This window comes from Terrapene carolina, unplaced genomic scaffold (genome assembly GCF_002925995.2).
Source record: "Terrapene carolina triunguis isolate 2854851 unplaced genomic scaffold, T_m_triunguis-2.0 Scaffold84, whole genome shotgun sequence".
Classification (NCBI taxonomy): domain Eukaryota; kingdom Metazoa; phylum Chordata; order Testudines; family Emydidae; genus Terrapene; species Terrapene triunguis.
In genome coordinates this window covers 30,132,453-30,155,314 of record NW_020664435.1, presented here as the reverse complement: position 1 = coordinate 30,155,314, position 22,862 = coordinate 30,132,453, and the positions used below count along the sequence as shown (strand labels likewise).

The following is a 22,862-nucleotide window of genomic DNA, read 5'->3' as shown; positions in this document are numbered from 1 at the left end:
CATATCACTCCAGTTAAGGCTAATCAGCCCTGTAAATGACCTGTTTCTTACTGTATCAATGCACATGCTTTTAATATGCAAAAGAAGGGGATGTGTATTATCACTGCACATAACAAAAAGGGAATAAGCCAAACATGTATAGTATACTAAGGGTTTTCAGCCTAAGAGGAGACAAACATATGAACTTTTCACAATATTAAATTTCAGGTATGCTGAGTTTCTGAAAATTGTCTCCTGCAGTTTGTTCAGAACACATTCTTTCAAAATGAATAATGTTTGTCCTTTTCCATCTAAATGTGTGGAGAGGTTGTTGAAGTTCTCTTTTAGAATAGTTCTTTCTCATCCACAAAAAGAGAGAAGATGTACACTGTCTGTGCAAGTATAGACAGCAAGGTAGCACAGTGGGGTCCTAGGCACTATGGTCCATGACTGGGCTCCTAGGCACTACAGCAGTACAAATAATAAATAATAACAAGGTCAACCACTCTAGGGCTAACTGAATATCTATCCTAATTCCATTAATGGAACTCCCATTGATACCAAGGGGAATTTTACTTAAAGATTAAGGGTACAATATAGCCATATAAAAGATGAAATCCTGACCCATTGATATCAATGGCAAAATTCCCATTGACTTCAGTGGAGCCAGAATTTCACCCAAAGTTTTTAACCCTTTACTCCTGCCCCATAAGATTCTTAAAGCATATTTTATTAGTTTTTATCATTTTTGAGAGGGGCAAAGAGAAATCCCTCACATGTAGGTTAGGGACAGGAGGATGAAAAGATGCTGTTCTGAACCTTTCATCCAAAAGCAGAAGTGCGGGGAAACTCTTGTCTCCTGCTATATGTTCCATCAGTTAACTAACTGAAATCCTAGAGAAAAATTACATGAGGAGAGAGAAATAATTCAATAAAGATTTACTAATCCAGTGAGCTAGGACTGATGGATAATCATAAAGATTTCTATAAACTCCCCCATACCTACAATTTGCTACTGTAAAAAGGTGTACCAGATGTTTGCCCCCTGCTGGAAGCTCCACTGTCTTGGTACACCCCTTTTGGGGAGAAAGAGCAGTGAGTTTAGACCTCCAGGAGCTGCATAGAAAGGTCACACAGGATCAGCTTCAGGTGGAACCAATGAGAATCAGTCCTACAGTGGATAGAAGGGCTAGGAGCAGGCAGAAGCCAATCCAGGTCCAGCAGGCAAGGTAAAAAGGGCTGTCTGCTTCTTCCAGGGGCCAGTTCTGGTTGAAGCTGGGGCCCAAGAAGCCTGGTGGGATCAGGGCCTAACTGACTGTACCTTTTTGTGTGAGTAAACAAAAGACTTTGTGGAATGTAAGGCCTAGGTAAGCCAGCCTGAGCTGAATGTTAATATGACTGCTGTAAATCTAAGCAAGCTCACTTTCTGAGCGCTCCACTGGCTCATGTGAGCCTGTGACCATTAGCCTGCGTAATATAATATTAAAAATATGCACAGAGTACAAACCTGTGTTATGACCTACAAGTGTAAAGGGAATGCATTACTCATGATATGTTACTAGAAGCATCAAACTCCTGAAAAAAAGATTGGTGGAAATCTCATAAGAGAGATGAAGACAGTGACACTTTTACCCATTGACGGGGTTTGAGTCCAGATTTGCCACACGTGGATTTAGCAGCTAGAAACACAGGGATGATGCTGGTTTGGGAGTGGGGGAACTTTGAACATAAGAATGTCCATATTGGGTAAGACCAAAGGTACATCTAGCCCAGTATTCTGTCTTCTGACAGTGGTCAATGCCAGGGGCTTCAGCGGGAATGAGCAGAATAAGTAGTCATCAAGCCATCCATCCCCTTGAAGAATGTATTGCCTCTGTAACACCATCATGCGTTGAATATGTCTGCCCTCAGATCATAAAGTTGGCCACAGCCTTGGAGTTCGGCTGTATTCCTCACTGTTTCTGGATACTCAGTAGACCTGGGTACAAAAAGTGGGTTTTACATTTTGTTTTGAAAGTAGTGAGATTTGTGGTCTTTCCAACCTGTTCTGGAAATTAGCTCCATAGTCCTGGATCAGGTAGCTTGGGCCGTCCTATTGAGGGCTTTGAAGATAACTGTTAACTTGAGCTTGACACTGTGTTTGATAGAGAGCCAGTGAAGAGAGTGGAGCTATGTGGTGACATGTTCTTGGCAATCTGTAGTATTAGACAGATTCATTATGAACCAATGGAGTTCCTATAGGGTTTCTGTTTCATTACTAGTCACAGAGAATTACACTTAATTTGTGGTCACTGTGGCAAAGTCTGAATCCAGCAGAATGGGGGGCACAATCTCTTGGCCAGTTGTACATGGAAAAGGGAATTTCTGTGACCTGACTTTTCCCACAATAAGACTGCATGCAAAAATATCTTGCTGACTGAAATAGAGAGAGCAAAAAAGAGAACCTTGTGTGCTCACATTAATAATTATATGAGGCACTAAGATACCGCAGTGGTTGGGAATAAGCATCTATATAGATTGGTGTTCCAGTATTTAAGCTGTTCTTCCAAAATCTTTTTAGTTTTCCTCACCATTCTCTCCCCCCTATTCTTACTTTAAACAATGTTGACATTCAGCGACACCTGAACAGATTTCTGGCCCTCAGTAGGGATTGGGGGCAGGGTGGATTTGATTTAAATCAAATTGATTTAAATCATGATTTAAATCAAATTGATTTAAATCATGATTTAAATCACTAGTCAGGAAGTCTTGATTTAATCATGGTTTTCTACATAAAAGTGCATTCCTGTTGGTTGTTATAACCTTAATACATATTCTTCACAACTCAAGAGATAGATGTAGGTTTCATTTTTAGAAGGTACACACTATACATTTTTAAACAGTGATTTATTTTGAAAACTTTTCAGATTAGTTTTACAGCTATATCAGAAAATGAATGATTGATTGGTTATTTCATTTACCAAAGGTAATTGAAGCAGATATTTATGAAGTCATTGGGAGGTGAACTATCTCCAAAACAACAGGGTTAATCATTAATATTTGGAGGATTTTCTTTCCATGCTGTATTAGGAGGAGAACATCACCAGACAGACATTTAAATTGTTTTATTTAACTAAAACAACAACGTTAAGTATTCTGGATTTTTTCTTCAACAGCAAACATATATTTTAACAAAACAAGCATATGTCCCTCGCTTCTTGCATTTATCTCCAGACTTCTTCTCCTTGTCCAGATCTATTCTGCCTCCAACAATCTTCTATTCATTGAACTTTTTGAAACTTTGCACTTCTAGAGAGAGGTAAGGGATTGACTCTGTGTACACAAATTTGCAGAGGGACAATAGAGTTGAGGTCTGTTATTTCTCACCTCTATATATTATGTATTTATTTACAAACATTTTTGCTGTTAACAAGCATGTTACCTCTGGAGACACAAATCCACAGTTTGAGAACTGCAAAACTGAGCATCTCTGATAGTATCTTCTAGACTGAGCACTGAGTCCCATTGAGTAGATAGAAAGATTAACCTAAATAATCTATACAGAAGCCTGTGGAACCCCATTAGATTGGGTCCCTAATCCCTGAACTATTGGAATTCATTTACAAAACTTTTCTTAACCATTACATGAATATATTGTCTCATACTATAGAATTAGAATTTATAATCCCTATTCCATGATGAGAAATCTTTGAGCTATAATGTATCTTAATTAAAACGATCTTTAGATAGGTTTTTCCTCAAAAAGCATTTTATCAAAAAAACCTGATTTTTTTTATTTAAAAAAAAAATCATTGATTTTTATCCACCTGGGTTAGGGGGAGTATTGCAACAACATTGGAGTAACTCTAACTCTGCATTTATATGGAATACACCAAGCTGTCATTTATCACATGCTTTCTCTAGAGACCATCATTAGATGATCTTTTTGTATATAATGTGTATATCCATGAATACAGATACTGTAGAGCTAAAAGTTTGAATACAAATACATTTTCTAAATCCCCAGCAGAGTTTTCAGATATGCAAAAATTGAATCTTAATAATGACCAAATAGTTTTGTCTGTACAGCTGAACTAAGAAGAAAACAGTGCCATACGTGATTTGAAAGCTGCAGAGTTGACTACCACAGTGATGTAAAGAGAGCTCTAGTCTAGCTGCATGGTATGTGTAACTTTGCCCATTGTGGTCAGATTTCACAGCAGTTGTAATGGAATTTTACCATTGCTGAGATGGAGAAATGGCTTTAGTAAAATAGAATATAAGAGTTGTTCAAAAAGGAACGTTAGGAACCTGTGTAGATCATGAGCAAAACATTCGTATTTAACCAATTGGATGCCCTCAGGACATTTTGCAACTGGGTATTCTATGGCAGTGGTTCTCAACCAGGGGTAGGCGTATCCCTGGGGGTGCACAGAGGTCTTCCAGAGGGTACTAAACTCATCTAGATATTTGCCAGGTTTTACAACAGTCTACATAAAAAGCACTAGTGAAGTCAGTACACACTAAAATTTCATACAGACAATATCTTGTTTATATTGCTCTATATTCAGAAATGTAAGTACAATATTTATATTCCAATTAATTTATTTTATAATTATCTGGTAAAATGAGAAAGTAAGCAATTTGTCAGTAATAGTGTGCTTGATAGAGTGGCAGTGTCTTGCACACAAGGATGTATCTTAAATACTGGAAATTGATTCATAATAGTAGTAAAATTGAATTGGCATTTGCAGTGCCTAAAATCATTAGTGAGTTTTTGGGTTTCACAATCTGGAATTTTTATTTATTTTTATATATTTTTTTGTAATGAAAACAGGTACTTTGAAGTATGGGAACAAAAAGGAGATTTGCAGTATTTTAACCTCTGAATCTGTAATCAGAATTATACTTTATGTACAGTATAATGAAACATGCAGCAGTAGAAGGGAGGATACTAAATGGTTTAAACAGAACCCTGTCCAATTATTGCTGTATGAATGGAGAGGAAGAAATTACATGACCCTTATTACAGGATCTGTTGTGTGTGCCTTTCTACTGAAAATGTGTTTTTATAAAAGATAAATAATGAGGTATATTACATTAGGGTTTTTCCTTCTTTATTTTTTCTTTTAGAATTAGAAAATACAATTTCATTCACTAACAATTTGTTCCAACATTTGCTGATCATTGCATTCTGTTGCATTTCTTGTGCTGTAGGAGACAGCATTTCTTCTGTTTACTGTTGGGACATCAGCATAACTGACGATGTCCAAAGGAATGCTAAGAGTTTTATGGCATGGTATTATTATTCATTAATTATAATTATTTATTTGTAAGGATATAAATTGACCTTTCCACTCCAGCCCCCACTGCTGTTAGCACAGGTAAGTCTTCAAGTCCTACAGTTCCTCTGGAAGCTGAGACTCAGCCATAACCATCTCCAATAAAAGCAAGGAAAATTGGAGTTAGTCAGGCCTGTGCACCCTTCTTTCCCTTTCTCACCCATTATATCAAAGGGATACTTCAGGCCTCAGTAGTAACCCCAAGGCTGCCCCTATCAACCACTTGCATAGTCTTTTCAGAATTGGACCTTCAAAGCATCATGCTCTCATGGAGTAACAGCTTCCCAGCCTCTGTATTCCTGTATGTTGCCCCACTGGGTATGTCTAGACTGCAGCTGGGAAGTGTGATTCCTAGTGCAGGCAGACAGACTTATAGCTAGTTCTGCTTGAGCTAGCACACTAAAAGTAGTGTGGTCATGTGGCATGGACAGCGGCTCACCCTAGCCTCCCGAGTCCAACCTGCCCAACCCCGTGGGCATGAGCTTGGGTGCTTAGCCCGAGCTGCCACCCGTGCCGCAATATCTGCGAGTCTGTCTACCTGTGCTGGGAATCGCACCTCTCAGCTGCAGTCTAGACATACCCTGTAACATCACAAGCTCTACTTCTGCAAGCTCAGTACATCACCGGGCACCTCAGGACTTCTTCAGTCAACAACTAAGTGACTTTCCACTGCCACCATTCTCTTGCTTCAATGTCACTTGCCTCCCTGATTCTTATCACCTCAGTCCGCGGCTACAGGGAGCTGAGGGGCTCCATGCTTGCAGATGCTCCAGGTAAACAAAACGACAATGTATTAGATATTCAATTCAATGATTCCATAGAGTTTAAAATCATCAAATTTTGGTGCAGACACATTTATAAGCCGACCCCCGGTCTTTGATGTGTCACTTTTTTTACCAAAAATATTCGGCTTATAAACGAGTATATATGGTAGTTTAGTTTAGTGTTAGTTTAGTGCGCCCGGGTTGGGGCATGCCCCGTTCCCTGGGCTTTAAGTCATGTGACACTTGCAAGCGGCCAATGCCAGTGAGTGATCCGCATGCGGACTGTTTACGCTGTGTGGGGGAAACCCATCTCAGCGATTGCTGCAAGATTTGCAGATCCTTCAAGCCTTGGACCAAGAAGGAAAGGGACATTCGGCTCTGAGCCATTCTGATGGAGTCGGCCTTGACCTTGACTCCAGTGCGCCGCTCTGAGTTGTCACCGAGCACCGCAGCATCGGTGCGCGGCAACCCTTCGGTGCCTTCCACCAGCCGGCACCATTCCCCGTTCACGGGATGCTCCATTAAAGCTAAGAAGAGGTCTTCTCCGCCAAGACACCGAAGTAAGACCGGGGGAGAGACTAGACCCATATTGGGCAGTTCTCGATCCCTGTCGACCTCCAGGTCTCCAACTAACGTTGAGCGGAGTGGCTCGGCCCACTCTACACCGACCTCCCCCTCCAAGTGGCCCGGGACATTATATCTCTGCCAGTACCACTGCCACCATTGGCTCCCTGGTCCGGAGGCAAGCCACCGCTTGGATCTCTGCAGTTGCTGCCTGGTCTGTACCGTTCACGGTCTAGGGAATGTTCCTGATGCCGTTTGCCGCTCAGCGACCACCCTATGCACAGTCCGCGCCGGTCACCGTTGGCTGGGTACCGACTGGCAGGAGTTCCAGGCACCGCTCCGCCTTGAGGGAGCGTAGACCTCGCGAGGAGAGCGTGCCTCATCATGACCAGAACAGACAGCACCGGAGGTCCTCGTCTCCGTCACGGTACGGGCACCGATGCCGTTCCCATTCTTTGTCTCACTCCAGGTCCCCGCTGTGGCACTGCTCCTGCAGTCTCAGGCATCGATCACTGGCACTCGCTGTCGTGAATCCGCCCATGGGAGCTGGTCGCGGAGCAGCTGCTACCGGCGGTACTCCTGCCCCTCCACGCTGGGATCATGGTCTCATGGTCGGCACCATTCCCGACACCACTGCTCCCCCCAGTCCTGGAACAGCGGCAGGTCGTATGCCAGCCCAGCCTCCCTTTGCAGTTGTCAGTCGATGGGACAGGCTAGTCAGGCTGAACAGTCTGCTCTGCCGGTTCCACAGCAGGTGCAGTGGCACTGAGCTCCTTGGCCGGCACCATGGTACCAATGGGCCCCGTGGCCTCCGACACAGCCCCCGATGGTGGCTCACTCGGTGGCCAGATCCTCGAAGAGACCGTCGGCCTCCCTATCTCAGCCTCCCAGGAAGGAGTTGGTGGAGCGTTCATCACTGGTTCCATGCCCGGAGGGCGACCAAGTGGTGGGACCTCCGGCACCGGTGGGTACGCAGGGTACTGATGAGGCGATTACGGCCACTCCTCCACCTGTTCCACAGGAGGACTCTAAGGCCCACCAGGAAGTGTTGAAAAGGGTGGCATAAAGCCTCAATCTTCAAGCCAAGGGGGTGGAAGAACTCTCAGACTCCCTCTTCAGCGTCTTTTTGGCCTTGGCACCGGGCAGGGTGGCCGTCCCACTCCATGAAGGGGTGGCAAAGATTTTGAATGCCTTGTGGCAAATCCCGGCTTCCTTGCCCCCCATCCCTAAGAGGGTGGAACGGAAGTACTTTGTGCCTGCCAATGGGCATGAATACCTGTACACCCACACTGCCCCCAACTCCCTGGTGGTCGAATCGGTCAACCACAGGGCGAGACAGGGCCAACGAGCCCCTACTCCTAAAAATAAAGACTCAAGGAGACTGGACCTATTCGGGAGAAAGGTTTATTCGTCCTCGAGTTTCCAGTTAAGAGTGGCGAACCACCAAGCCCTCCTGGGGAGGTACGAGTTCAATTTGTGGGGCTCTCTGCCCAAATTCGAGGACTCCCTCCAAGAGCATGAAAAGAAGGAGTTCAAGGCTCTGGTGGAGGAGGGTACAGCGGCTGCCAGGGCGGCCCTTCAGGCAGCGTCGGGTGCCGCGGATATGGCTGCAAGGTATATGGCCTCCACGGTGTCCATGAGGAGGGCGTCGTGGCTCCTGCTGTCTGGGCTGTCCAGCGAGGCACAGAACTCCTTACAGGACCTTCCGTTCGATGGCAAGGCCCTGTTTGTGGAACAGACGGACGTGAAATTGGACGGCCTAAAAGCTTCCCGCACAACACTTAAGACCCTTGGCCTCTATGTCCTGGCTCCGACCAGGACCAAGTTTAAGCTGCAGCAGGCTCCCACCCAGGCCACCCACTCTAAATATGAGCCCCCTTATAAAAAGTCACGGGACTATAAGAAACACCCGCAGAGGCAATCCTGGTCTGCGCCCCAATCTAGGCCCTCCATGGGCAAACAGGTGGGAAAACATCAGTTTTGACGGGATGCCCGGGAGTGACTTACCAGTTCATACCAGGGATCCACCCACAATAAAGCTTCCCTTCTCCAACCGGTTGTTTGCTTTTCTCCTGGGGTAGTCGCGGCTGACCTCGGACTCGCGGTTCCCCGTGACCACAGCCAGAGTGTGCTTCCAGTTCCTGGGTCACATGTCGGTGTGCACATATGTGGTTCACCACGCCAGACTCAGGATGAGGCCCCCTCCAGCTCTGGTTGGCCTCGGTGTTCTCCCAGTCCAGAGACAGGATGGACAAAGTCCTCACTGTGCCCGAAATGGTGATCACCTCCATACAATGGTGGTCCTCCCCGGGGAACATGTTCCATGGGGTCCCATTCAGGGGCAGGCCCCCATCAGTGGAGCTAGTGTTGGACGTGTCAGACGTGGGGTGGGGAGCCCATGTAGGGAACGTTTAGACCTAAGATCTGTGGTCTGCGCAGGACCTTGCCCTGCATATAAATATCAAGTTGCTCAGGGCGGTTCTTCTGGCATGTGAGGCTTTCTGCTCGCACCTGGAGGGCAGAGTGGTCAGGGTTCTCATGGACAACATGGCCTCGATGTTTTACATCAACAGGCAAGGTGGGGCCCGCTCCTCTGCCAGGAAGCCCTCAGGCTTTGGGACTTCTGTATAGCCCACGATATTTGCCTGGAAGCCCACCACTTACCGGGCGCCCAGAACTCGTGGGCAGATTGCCTGAGCCAAGACTTCTCCTCTCAGCACGAGTGGTCACTGCACCCACAGGTGGTGCACAGGATTTTACAAAAGGGGAACACTCCCCAGATGGACCTGTTCACGACACAGCAGAACCACCGGTGCCCCCGCTTCTGCTTCGGGGGGACGGTTGGGCACGGGCACCATCTCCAATGCCTTCCTCCTATCCTGGTCGGGCCAGCTTCTCTATGCCTTCCCCACAATCCCGTTGATCGGCAAGGTCTTGGAGAAGATAAAAACGGGTCCTCCTGATTGCCCTGGCATGGCCCAGCAACATTGGTATGGGACTCTCACGAGCCTGGCAGTCGCTCCACCGTGGCCGTTGCTGTCCCATCTGGATCTGCTCTCCCAGGACCAGGGCCTCCTCCTCCACCCCAACCTAGCGGCACTCCACCTCACAGCATGGTTGCTCAATGGTTAGGCCGGGAGGAGAGGACGTGCTTGGAAGGGGTTCAGCGCGTCCTCCTGGAAAGCAGACGGCCCTCCACACGTTGGGCCTACCTGGCGAAGGGTCTCGGTTTTCCCGGTGGGCAGCTGATCGGGGCATTTCACCCGTGGCTGCTCCAATCCAACTCATTTTAGACTACCTCCTTCACCTTTTAGACTTGAAATTAGATGAAGGTTTCTAACCATCAAAGGAGTGAAGTTCTGGAACAGCCTTCCAAGGGGAGCAGTGGGGACAAAAGACATATCTGGCTTCAAGACTAAGCTTGATAAGTTTATGGAGGGGATAGTGTGAAGGGATAGCCTAATTTTGGCAATTAATTGATCTTTGACTATTAGCAGTAAATATGCCCAATGGCCTGTGATGGGATGTTATATGGGGTGGAATCTGAGTTACTACAGAGAATTCTTTCCTGGGTGTCTGGCTGGTGAGTCTTGCCCACATGCTCAGGGTTTAGCTGATTGCCATATTTGGGGTCGGGAAGGAATTTTCCTCCAGGCAGATTGGCAGAGGCCCTGGGGGGCTTCGCCTTCCTCTGTAGCGTGGGGCACGGGTCACTTGCTGGAGGATTCTCTGCACCTTGAAGTCTTTAAACCATGATTTGAGGACTTCAGTGGCCCAGACGTAGGTTAGGGGTTTGTTGCAGGAGTGAGTGGGTAAGATTCTGTGGCCTGTGTTGTGCAGGAGGTCAGACTAGACGATCATAATGGTCCCTTCTGACCTTAAAGTCTATGACTCTATGACCTTAGACCCCAAGGCCTAGTGCCCTCGTCTGTCAAGGTGCACTTGGCGGCCATATCAGCCTTCCACCCACCGGTGCAGAGACACACGGTATTCTCCCATGCTATGACTGGCTGATTCCTTAAGGGATTGGATCATCTCTTCCCATACATTAGGCCCCCGGTCCCACAGTGGGACCTGAACTTGGTGCTGGCCTGGTTGATGGGTCCCTCATTTGAGCTGCTGGCTACATGCTCCTGGTCGCACCTCTCATGGAAGTTAGCCTTCCTGGTGGCGATCCCATCAGCTAGGCGGGTCTCGGAGCTCAGGGCCCTGACCTCCGAACCCCCGTATATGGTGTTCCATAAGGATAAGGTCCAGCTCCGACCACATCCTTCGTTCCTCCCCAAGGTGGTCTCCACCTATCACGTGGGTCAGGACACCTTCCTGCCGGTGCTCTGTCCCAAATCCCATGCGACCAGTGGGGAGTGCCGCCTCCACATGCTGGATGTGAGACGGGCTCTGGCCTTTTATCTGGAACATACAAAGCTGTTCCGGAAGTCCCCGTAGCTGTTCATTGCCTCGGCCGAACGCATGAGGGGTCAGCTGATGTCCATTCAGCGGCTCTCCAACTGGATCACCTTGTGTATTCGTACCTGTTACGACCTGGCGGGAGTCCCCCCCCTTCCCCCCGCTGATCCTGAGGGCAAACTCAACTAGGGCGCAAGCCTCATCGGCTGCCTTTTTAGCCCATATCCCCATTCAGGACATTTGCAGGGCTGCCACATGGTCTTTGGTTCACACGTTCACCTCGCATTATGCGATCGTCTCCCAAACCGGGGAGGGCGCCGGGTTCAGCAGGGCCGTACTCCGTCCCGAGAGTCTGTGAACGCCTACTCACCTCCAACAGATGTAGCTTGGAATCACCTATTGTGGAATGCACATGAGCAATCACTCGAAGAAGAAAAGACAGTTACCTTTTCCGTAACTGGTGTGCTTCGAGATGTGTTGCTCATGTCCATTCCACATCCTGCCCTTCTTCCCCTCTGTCGGAGTTGTCTGGCAAGAAGGAACTGAGGGTGGGGGGAGCACGCAGCGCCCCTTATACCACGCCATAGAAGCGTCATTCCAACGTTCGCTAGGGGTGCTCCCCTACGGGTACTGCTAGGGGACTTCCGGCATCGGTGCACGTGGCAAGCATGCACACCTATTGTGGAATGGACATGAGCAACACATCTCGAAGAACACCAGTTACAGAAAAGGTAACTGTCTTTTTTATTTTAAAGTTGGGCAGATGCTTAAATCCTTTCCTATGTTGGGGTCATTAGCTGTTATTTCTATTCTGTTGCCTTCATATTTTGGGGTACCACACACACATTATTATTTAGTTTCTTGATGATAGCTTTAAAAATATTTAGAATTTAGAAGGAATCCCTTCCAGATTATAATTTTAAAGTTGACCAGTTTTGGATTTGTAGAGGTGAACGATAGTAATAATTTGGAAAAGTCTAAATTGAGGATTATAATAGTTATTTTTTGCTCTCCTTTAGTAATGTGGATCGTCTTCTTTTAAAATATAATTGTTGAATGGCTTTATTTGTGCCAATTATCTTTCACAAGGTCATGGAACAGATGTCTGCACTTAAAATGACCTTTTTCCAATTAAACCTGTCTTTCCATGGAAAATGTTTTCTTGGCCTGTTTCTCAGAGGCCTCCCGGTGACCGTTCGAAAGGGTACATAGACGTCTTTAATCATTGGGCCTAATCCTGAAGTCCATTACTCAGATAGCTGTCTTTGAAGCATTTACATTCAATATAGATGCATGTACAGAGATGCCATTTCATACTTTTGGCTAGACAGGCAAATATAGAATCGTAGGCACAGATTAACCCCCTGCTGCCAATCTGCCTGTAAAAAAGGGTCTTCCACATGTGCATCTTGCCTTTCTCACCTAGAGGAGGACCTCCACAGAATCACATTGTATTCCTGGAATCCCAAAGAGGGCTGTCTGCAGAATTGGAAGGAAGCATCTGGCTGGGAAAGGAGTCTGGGGAGGTCGCTAATCGTAACCCCCCCCTCCACGTCTCCCCACCCCAGCTCCACAGATTTTCTGGAAATGGTAGTATGGGCCCATCTTGTTATTTTTTTTGAAGAGCTCCTATATGCCAGAGGACTCTTTTTAAGGGGGGATCCAAGGGGAAGCCATGGCCAGGGAGTGTAGGAGTGTATGATCTGGGCCCCCGAGACTCTCTGCTTTATGTGGAATCCCTTGGCTCTGCAGTTTCTGAAGGCGAAACCCACTGCTTATTTGGTAGGAAGGCAACTCCCTCTCAAAAAGCAATTCAGTTAAACTCCATGAAATAGCAACATGCAGAGTCTTCCTCTCGTTAGACACTCTTCCATGAACGTATGTCAAATGTAGGGATGCTCTGGGTTATAGCTTCACTGTTTAGTCCATCTGTGACGAAGTGGGGGTTTTTCTTGTTTTCTGTGGAGTTTCAATGGTTTGCATGCGGAGGGGGTGGGACTCAGTTTCCCTGGGTGTTACTGGTTTAACGAGGTGAGGGGAGAGGGAGTTTGTTTTGCAGAGGACCAGAGAGAGGACTTGGGGACCCAGCCGATGGCCGGGAGGATGGGTACCCCAGCGACCGGTGACCTGGCGACCCGGAGGCCCACTGAGGAGACGCAGCCGGTTCTGGCCAGTGGGCGGACAATGGGCTGCAGAGTGAGGATCCAGTGACCTAACCAGCCGGTTCCAGCCAGAGGACAGAAGCGAGGAGAGGAGGCCCCGGTTTACGACCCTGTTTACCTGGAGAGAAGACAATGGACAGAGGCGGGGCTTGGGGCCGGTGATCTCAGATGCCCAGCTGGGAAGCAAGGGGGCTCTGGGCTGGAGAGGGGGAGTAGGCAGAGCCCACCTGGATGCAGAGAGACTGGGATGTGCTGGGCTGAGGGAGGCCAGGCCTGAGGCCCTGAGAGTTTCCTGTGCTGTGTTCAACTCTCAATAAACCCTCCTGTTTTATGCTGGCTGAGAGTCACTCCGGTCTAGAGAACAGGGTGGCATCAACCCCTTCAGGGGGTGGAGGCCCCGGGGGTCCAGAGCGAGTGGACTCCCTGAGGGGGCCCACGGCAGAGACAGACGTGCTAAGGCTCAGAGAGGTGCAGCTCCAGGAGGTGGAGGGGCCTGACCCCGAGAGAGAGTGGATCCCCGAGAAGGGCTGTCTCACTGAAAGGGGCAACCCCCCACGGACTGCACGGGGCCAAGAGTGGGAACGATCTGTGAGTCCGTGACACCATCACATTGCTAATGCAATATATTGATACAGCCTGGCTTCCAAGTTTAGAAAGTCAGTGCTGCACTCCAGAAGTTTTTATGAACAGTCAGGGTTATCCTGAACATCTGAGCAAGGAAAGTACTACATATTCTGTGTAATCAAAACCATAAGAAACATTTATTGGTGGTTTTAAGTGAATTAATAGTGCCCTTGTACAATAAAAATGGTGATGGCCATCTAGGAAATTTTGTTGAGCCCTTGATACTTGTCTGAGTAGTTTTTACATTAAATACCAGTAGCTGTAGTGCAGTGGTTCTCAAACTTTTGTACTGGTGACCTCTTTCACATAGCAAGCCTCTAAGTGCGTCCCCCCTTATAAATTAAAAACACTTTTTTATATATTTAACACCATTATAAATGCTGGAGGCAAAGCGGGGTTTGGGATGGAGGCTGACAGCTCACGACCCCCTAAGTAAGAACCTCGCGACCTCCTGTGGGGTCCCGACCCCCAGTTTGAGAACCCCTGCTGTAGTGTGATTAGAACAATTATAATGCATCAGCAGCTATTACAAATATTTATAGGTTTTGTAGGATATGCCAAAGAAAAAAACTATATTGTAGACTATTTATTTAATTATTCTCCTTAGAGCAGTGTTTCTCAAACTGGGGTTGCCGCTTATGTAGGGACTGGTGGGCTGGGCTGGTTTGTTTACCTACCCCATCCCCAGGTCCGGCCGATCACGGCTCCCACTGGCCGCGGTTCGCTGCTCCGGGCCAATGGGAGCTGCTGGAAGTGGCACGGGCCGAGGGACGTACTGGCCGCCACTTCCAGCAGCTCCCATTGGCCTACAGTGGCGAACCGCAGCCAGTGGGTGCCGCGATCGGCCAGACATGCGGACGGGGCAGGTAAACAAACCGGCCCGGCCCGCCAGGGGCTTTCCCTACACAAGCGGCGACCCCAGTTTGAGAAACACTGCCTTAGAGCAAATGTATTGCTTGTGCCAAATGCTAGAGGTAAAAGGCTCTATAGCCTACTGCCAATCCCCTGAACGATCCAATTCTCCCAATTCACTTGTTCGATGTTTTTCTAGTGATCAATAAGTTATTAGTTAAGAATGTTAATTAGTTTTGTTTGTTGCTTTTCTATTCACATGATTTTTTTCACTAAATTAAGTTACAGAGACTTTTTTATTATGTTGTCATAATGATAACTGGAGTGATCTTTTTTCTAATCAAGTTAGAGCCATTGAACTGAAATCTGTTAATATCAGAACTGACATGATACACTTATATGGCACCACAGAATGCAATTAAATATCCTACTAATTTATACAATATCTCTTATCTTTCAAATTCCCTCTCATTTTAGTTGAATAGTTTAATGATATTCCTGAACTTGTGAAAGAGTTACTTTGAATTCAGTATTTTTATGCAAGATTTCCACTCAGTATAATGTTATCCTGCTAACGATGGACAAAAATACGTTGTACAATAATAGTATAAAATGAGGCATAAGAAGTAGTAAAATGAGGGATAAGAAGTAATAAGTACAATGCTTGTAAAGGTTAAAAGTAGTGGTTTAAATATTGTTTTAAAGCTTTGAATCTCAAATTGCTACGTGGAAGCTGAGCTCACCGATGACTAACAGGAAAAGATCTTTAGTCACTAAAGGACATTTATTTTTACTTTCAGTGCCAAAATTCATTTGATTACATTTTTTGCTCTTGTAGGAACAGTATGCTTGGTACAGAATGCAGTGAGAATTTAACAAAGTTAAATAATTTAACAAAGTTAATAATTTTTCCTAGAAGCAGTATAGAGTTGCAGGGCTAACTACAGATCGGTGTGCTGAGTAGAAATCCCAGAGATTATTTTTTTCAATTTAAGAAAAACACTATTAAAATTTCTGAGTAAAAAATTATTTTCATATGAAACTTTTGGCAGTAATCTATACCACATTTTTAAAAAATGTTGGATTAAGATTCTTCCCTCTCCCCCCAAGTTATTGGGCGCATACAAATCTGTTCAATTTATGTATTTTGGAAGTAGATATACAAAGGGAAGAGTTGTTCTGTCTAAGCAAACCTGTTTTGTCATGTTCAAAATGTGTTCTGTTGACATTATTTTGCTGTAGTAAAATCATATAGAAATGTGTGTGTTTTTGGCCAAAACAGGAAAACCTATTGTATGTTGGTAGAATTAAGTTATGCCACATAATATTTTTAATCTTATCAGAAATAGTATTTAGTATTAATTAAAAATTCACCCCAATGTAAGGGAAATTTTAGTTGGACAGTCAAATATGCTGTAGTTTCATGTGGCACTACCTGGGGATTTTCTGAAGAGGAATTTCCATGTGTTTATTTTACTTGTATGCTGAAATAATCCATAACAACAAAACCCCAAACCAAAAAAAAATAAAAAAAAATGCTGCCTCTTTCCTCCCATTTCTCCTTTCCTGAACACTGAGCTGCAGATGCTGTTTTTGATACAGTTTAGTACAGATTACTTTATAAAAAGGTTTGTTGTTGTTAATGTCATCTGACATTACTAGAGTTTGTTGGCTTGATCAGTTTCCTAGTGGGCACCTATCCATGTTTTTTAAAAGAATAACAATTGATATTAACTATGATATCACTCTTGTAGGCAGTCTCCACAGAGGGACAGGAGCTTGCATTGGTATGCAAACTGACCCTCCTCTCCTTTACAGAGATCATGCCTCTGGGTTTGAATTGTGACACTCTGGTGGGGCAGTATGAGGAAAATGTGTATACTGTACTTGAGAGAAATTCTTATGCTGTCACCCTAAACAAGAGGACAGTATTGTCATTCTTCACATGCTTCTCAGCATGTTGAAAAAGGAAGTCTGATTCCCATTTAGATTCAGTGTAGATACTGAATTTCCTTGCGGTTTGCCTACTTCAGTGGCTCTCAATCTTTCCAGACTACTGTACCCCTTTCAGGAGTCTGATTTGTCCTGCATACCCCAAGTTTCATCTCACATAAAAGCTACTTGCTTACAAAACCAGACATAAAAATACAAAAGTGTCACAGCACACTATTACTGAAAAAATGCTTACTTTCTCATTTTTACCAAATAATTATCAAATCAATTGGAATATAAATATTGTACTTACATTTCATTGTATAGCATACAGAGCAGTGTAAACAAGTCATTGTAAGAAATTTTAGTTTGTACTGACTTCGCTAGTGCTTTTTATGTAGCCTGTTGTAAAACTAGGTTAATATTTAGATGAGTTGATGTACCTCCTGGAAGACTTTTGCGTACCCCCAGGAGTATGCATACTCCTGGTTGAGAACCACTGGCCTACTTGGTCAGGCTAAGAGGTTTGGCCTCTGTAACTGGGAGTTCCTCTAGAAATGCAAGCCCTCACATCAACATGCAGCCTTAGAGATCACTTTGAACCTTGCTGAAGGTATCTATGTTAGTCTTCTATACAGCAAATGTCGCACTGATGTAAATGAATCTGCAGATTGCCACTCATGATCTTCTGCACTTTTTATGATGAAGCGAATAATCAGCAGCAGGTTACTTGATTGTCTGTGATTGTGGCAGAATATTTCCTTTGTGAACTTGTTGAATATTTATTCCTATGCACTTTATGGGTTAGATTTTAGAATGGGTATTTTCTCTTTTGCATGCACAATTTATGCTTGCAATTCATGCACCTGCTTTTAACAAGTGCAACTGAAGCATCCAAAATTCAATTGTGGGCACAAATCTGAGTACTTGCACCTAAGTACTAGATTCCAAGTGCAAATCAGGTAGATATGCAAGTACTTAAACTTGCAACCACATCTCACTTACATAAATGTGCAAAAATATAAGTACACATTTTGTGAGCCAAATTGTTCATGCAAATAGGGTAACAGGCCCTTTGAAAATGTATCCCTATATTCCAGTTAGTCTGTTGGATATTTGTTATTTGGAATATTTATCTAGGATAGAAGACTTGAAGTATAATTTTTATTTATAATCATATAACATCGTAAATGAGCACAGCACTTTACAAAACATAGAGTAAGACCTGTTTCCTGCTCTGAAGAGCAGCCATTCTAAAACAGGCAACACAAATGACAAGAAGCCAAGTCTTGGGACAATACAGTGAAAACACATTATCGTAGATACAGACATTCGTAATGGGGTATGGCAAATGGTGGAAAAGAGATGTTACTAGTATCTGGAAAATGAGTCTTACTTATCCCAGATGTTAGTAGAATACACTATTTTTGATTTGTGCAGTTATATTGTTTACAGCTCCAAGATGGTGTCAGGCAGGAGCGATCTGTGATTTTTGGTGAAACTGTATCACACTGTTTTCAGACATCAATTTACTTTGGTCCTGTTTCATACTTGTAGCTATAACCCAAGGTCAAAAAACGAGCAGGACAGGACAAACAGTTAAACTCTGCAAAACTGATGGAAAATGTAAATGAGTTTGATGCTGCAATCATTCCGTTGATTTCATTGACTTCTAATGCATGCAGATGGCTGCAGCACTGAACTCCGTCCCAATGGCTATAGTACATAGGCAACACTTCTAGTACATCCACTTCCTACTTTTGCTGAGCTCCATCAAAACATTAGGGTAGATTTCTGTTCATAGTTAGTAGTCACTTCCAGTCATTTTCCTGGACACTATCAAGTGAAGTCTCACAAACAAAGAACACTATTAATAAAAAATCATACTTTGCTACAGCAAACTCAACGTTAAGGGTCTATATCTTGAGTATTTAAGCATCTGGAATGAAAATTTATAAACATAGTGGAAGACTGTCCTAGATACAACATGGGAAGAGGGATGTGCAGTTTATTTTTGTTATTGCTAATCATGTGATTGACAATGTTCACTATGAGAGAGATTATAAATAATTGAATAAATTAAACATCCAATGTAATTGTTTCTCAGAATATGGTTTTAGGAGTGAAATAATTTTTGCTGCCTGATGTGAGGTATCCAGTGTTCCTTGGCCAACTGTAGAGCAAGAAGCCGGTGTGGATGGGCTGAAATTCTCTTAAGACTGTACAAAAACTAGATCTCTCAAAATGAAACTCCACAGGGTCCCTTCCTTCTCAGCCTAGCGATTTGGGAAGCAGAAGTATTTATTTCCAGATTAAGAAGTAGTTATCACCACAGGACTTATTTATTTGGTGTGGACAAAAGACTGGTAAAGGTAAACACTTGGAATAAAAAATAGTGTATATTATAATACAGCATTATCTTGGAGAGGAGTAAAATCTCCTTCACGGATTAAAAATCTGTCTTTATCCTTATTAAAAATAGTACAACTTTTTTATTCCAAAGTGTGTGTGTTTAATTTTGACGTTTTATTTGTAGGGCTCTACAAAATTCACGCTCCATTCTACTCAATTTCATGGCCATAGGATTTGGAAATTAGTCATTTTCACATTTTCAGATATTTATATCTGAAATTTCATGGTGTTGTAACCATGGGGTTCCCATCCCAAAAGGAAATCATGGGGTGATCACAAAGCTGTTGTAGAGGGGTCGTGGGATTGTTACCCTCACTTCTGCACTGCCTTCAGAGCTGGTCTCTGAAAGCAGCAGCCCGGAGCTTCCTGCAGCCACAGGAGATTCCCAGAGGTGGAGGTGGGTCTGATCTCCCCCGTGCTGCTGGGAGCACCCCAGCCATGAGCTCCTAACTGCTAGTCCCGGCTGGGAAGGGACAGGATTTGCTCTTCCCCTGCACGGCTGCTCTCTGAGGGAGAGCAGGCTCACTTTTGGGTACCTCATGCAGCTGCAGGGTGCTCCCAGCAGCACGGGGGAGATCAGACCCACTTCCTCCTCCGGTAACCTCCAGCTGCAGGAAGCTCCAGGGTAGGTACCGGGGGGTGGGTCTGATCTCTCTAAATGGTGAAGGTAAAATAAGTGTGAATGCTCTCCCTGAGAGCAACTGTTCAGGGGAAGAGTAAGTCCTGTCCCTCCCCAGCTTGGAGGGCACTAGCAGCTGTAGCCAGGGCACAGTAGGAACCCCTCAGCTGGGGCACCCGCAGCCCTGCCCCTCTCCTCCCCTCCCCTCCAATAGCTAGATTTCATGGGGAAGGTCTGATTTCACGGTCCGCGATACATTTTTCACAGCTGTGATTTTGATAAGGCCCTACCTATGTGTGATATTTAATGTGTTCAATCTTCAGGTGTACCTGGTGGAGGAGCAAAAGTGGCTTGTGCCCCATCCTCAATTACCCCTGCATAATTTAGAGCAGTTTGAAGGCTGCTTCAAATTATGCTGGCTAGTAAGAGACCACTCTGGGCCATTGTTTATACTGGGCATGGGCAGGGATTGCTGAAGTATTCTGCACTCTGGTCACAACCCAACCACACATGCTACAATGTGAGTGGGTAGTGTGGAGCTGGCTATGTTGGCTCTATGCCAGTCGAGGATTTTCCAATGCTAGGAGAGTCCTCAGCTGCCCATTTAGGCTCCATGACAAAAATAGGCCTGAGCATGAACTAGGAGCTGGCCCAATGTATTTCCATCTTCTTCACCCCAATCCCATTTTTGCATGTGTATCCCTTTGACTGGTTTTATTTAAGAGCTAATAGCACTAAGCTTGTATCTGGGAGGGTAGAGGGTGTGGGCATCCCATATTGAGATTTCATTAGCAGATGAGAGTCTGAATGTCCTTCTGTACATGGGATGTATACAGTACCATGGAACAGGAACAAGAGCCAGAATGCTGCAGATTAACAGGGACCGTGGGTCTAGGTCAAGTTAGGCAAGGAATTCCTTTGTGACTGGTTGGTTAGTTAAGCCATTTTGACCCCTCTCCATGGCTGTCTTCATTTGTGGCTTGGCCTTTGTCACCGCTGTTATTTGTAGTGTATGAAATCATTGTGCGTAGCCAGTCCAAGTAATTTGCATCCTTCACATGAAAGTTAATCATCTGAGGTTGTTGTAAGCCTTCCTTCATAATGCCATGTAGAAACTAATTTGAATGTAGCAAAAATAGGGATGGTTTCCATTTCTCTTGGGTTCTAGGGTTTTTCTTTTCATAACAACTTCTCATGCAGTCAGTATTTATACTTTCTAAAAGAATGGATTTACATTTGTATTATGCCCTTATTTGCAATTTTAATGGACATCAACTTTAAGCCATGGAGATTAATATATCTAGCAGAAAGCAAACTCAAGAGTTTTCAAAATGTTACTAGTGCCATTCTGCGTTAAACATATTTTTTTATTTCTTTCACAATACAGTATTTAAAGCTAAAGTAGAAAAAATTATACCTATTTAAAATTAATCTCCAAAGCATTCACAGTTTCTATAAAAACCTCTTTGATTTAAGAGCTCCTTTATTTGTTTTCCAAATGCAGATTATTGAGAAGGAGATTAACCCATTTGTGGACAAATGGGAAGAAGAAGGACAGTTTCCAGCACACAAAGTATTTAAAACTCTAGGACAAGCTGGATTCCTTGGAGTTAACAAACCAACAGGTAAGAAAATCTTTACATTCATTTTAATAGATATTGACCAAAACCTGCATCTGAAATCTTGGGTAAAATTTTCAAAAGTGTCTTAAACCTTGTTTTCAGATATGTTTTAGGCAGTTGGAAGTAGAGCTGGGTGAAATATTTTGGTTGAAACTTTTTTTGCTGCAAGAATGCAAATTCAGGTTGACAAACATTTTGCAAATTTGTGTCAAATTCACCAAGTTGTTTTCATTTAAAAAAAAAAACCTTCAAAATGAAACAATTCAGTTTTTCAAATTGAAATGAGTTTCCATTTAGAAATTTACTTCAATGTTATTAATTTTTAAAAAGTTTTAAAAAATTCAAAAACTAAACAAACATTTCTTTTGACCCTACACTAATTTTTTTTTTCAAGTTTTCAGTTTGCTGACTATTTGGAAAAAATTCATTTCAAGTTGACCCAAAATGATTTCCCGCCCCCAAATTCTTCAAATGCCCAGTAAATCGAAAAATCAGTTATTCACATGGTTCTACTTGGAAAACTAAATCCCATTGATTTTCACTTTTGAAAATAGGACTCAGGCTCCTAAATCACTTAGGGTATGTCTACACTACGGGATTAATCCGAATTTAGATAATTCGAATTTGGGAAACAGGTTGTATAAATTCGATTGTGCGCGGCCACACTAAGCACATTAATTCGTTTTTTAACCACATTAATTCGGTGGTGTGCGGCCACACTACCCCATTTATTTTAACCACATTAATTCGGTGGTGTGCGGCCACACTAACCCTAATTCGAATTAACAAAATCGATTTTGGCGCTACTCCGCTCGTCGAGGTGGAGTACAGAAATCGATTTAAAGCGCCCTTTAATTTGAACTAAATGGCTCTGTTGTGTGGACGGGTGAAGGGTTAATTCGAATTAACGCTGCTAAATCCGAATTAATCCCGTAGTGTAGACCAGGCCTTTGTTCTAATAGCTGTCTGTTATAGACTGAATCTGAACACCTTGACTTTGGGAAAGTTTAGATTCAGATCTGGATATTGTATCTATGGCCTGTCCCTACTCCCTCCACTCTCCCCCAAATTGAGGTGCATTCAAATCCGGGGGTTTGGTTTTGTCTGCTATAGAGATACTAAATTGGGATTTGGGATTTTGGTTGGGATTTGTAGTGTTGTAATAAATATAGAGTAGAAACCCTTAAAAATTAATTCCAGTATTAAAAGATGTTACTCATTCTAGTGATATTCTACATACACCTCTACCTCGATATAACGCTGTCCTCGGGAGCCAAACAATCTTACCGCGTTATAGGTGAAACTGCGTTATATCGAACTTGCTTTGATCCACCCTAGTGCGCAGCCCCCCCCAGAGGACTGCTTTACTGCGTTATATCCGAATTTGTGTTATATCAGGTCGCGTTATATCGGGGTAGCGGTGTACTTAAAATTGGAAATACCACTGGAACTGGTAACAGAAATGTATTTTTAAATGCACCTCACTGTACATGCTGAATGAGCAGGATATACTAGGAAACATACATGTCTATATTTAGTCTAACAAACTCACTATGGATTGCTAGAAAGAACTGGCTCAAAGACAGAAACCTGAAGCCAAAATA

The 22,862-nt window shown here is 44.1% G+C and overlaps 1 protein-coding gene across 1 annotated transcript in view; it reads left to right on the top strand.

Annotated features, from left to right (window-relative positions):
• LOC112115718 (probable acyl-CoA dehydrogenase 6) overlaps positions 1 to 22,862 on the top strand; it is a 148,976-nt gene that overhangs the window by 9,689 nt on the left and 116,425 nt on the right. The window contains exon 2 of the mRNA XM_024212896.3: positions 21,141 to 21,261. Within this exon, the coding sequence (XP_024068664.1) occupies positions 21,141 to 21,261 (121 nt within the window). The remainder of the gene's footprint in view (positions 1 to 21,140; positions 21,262 to 22,862) is intronic.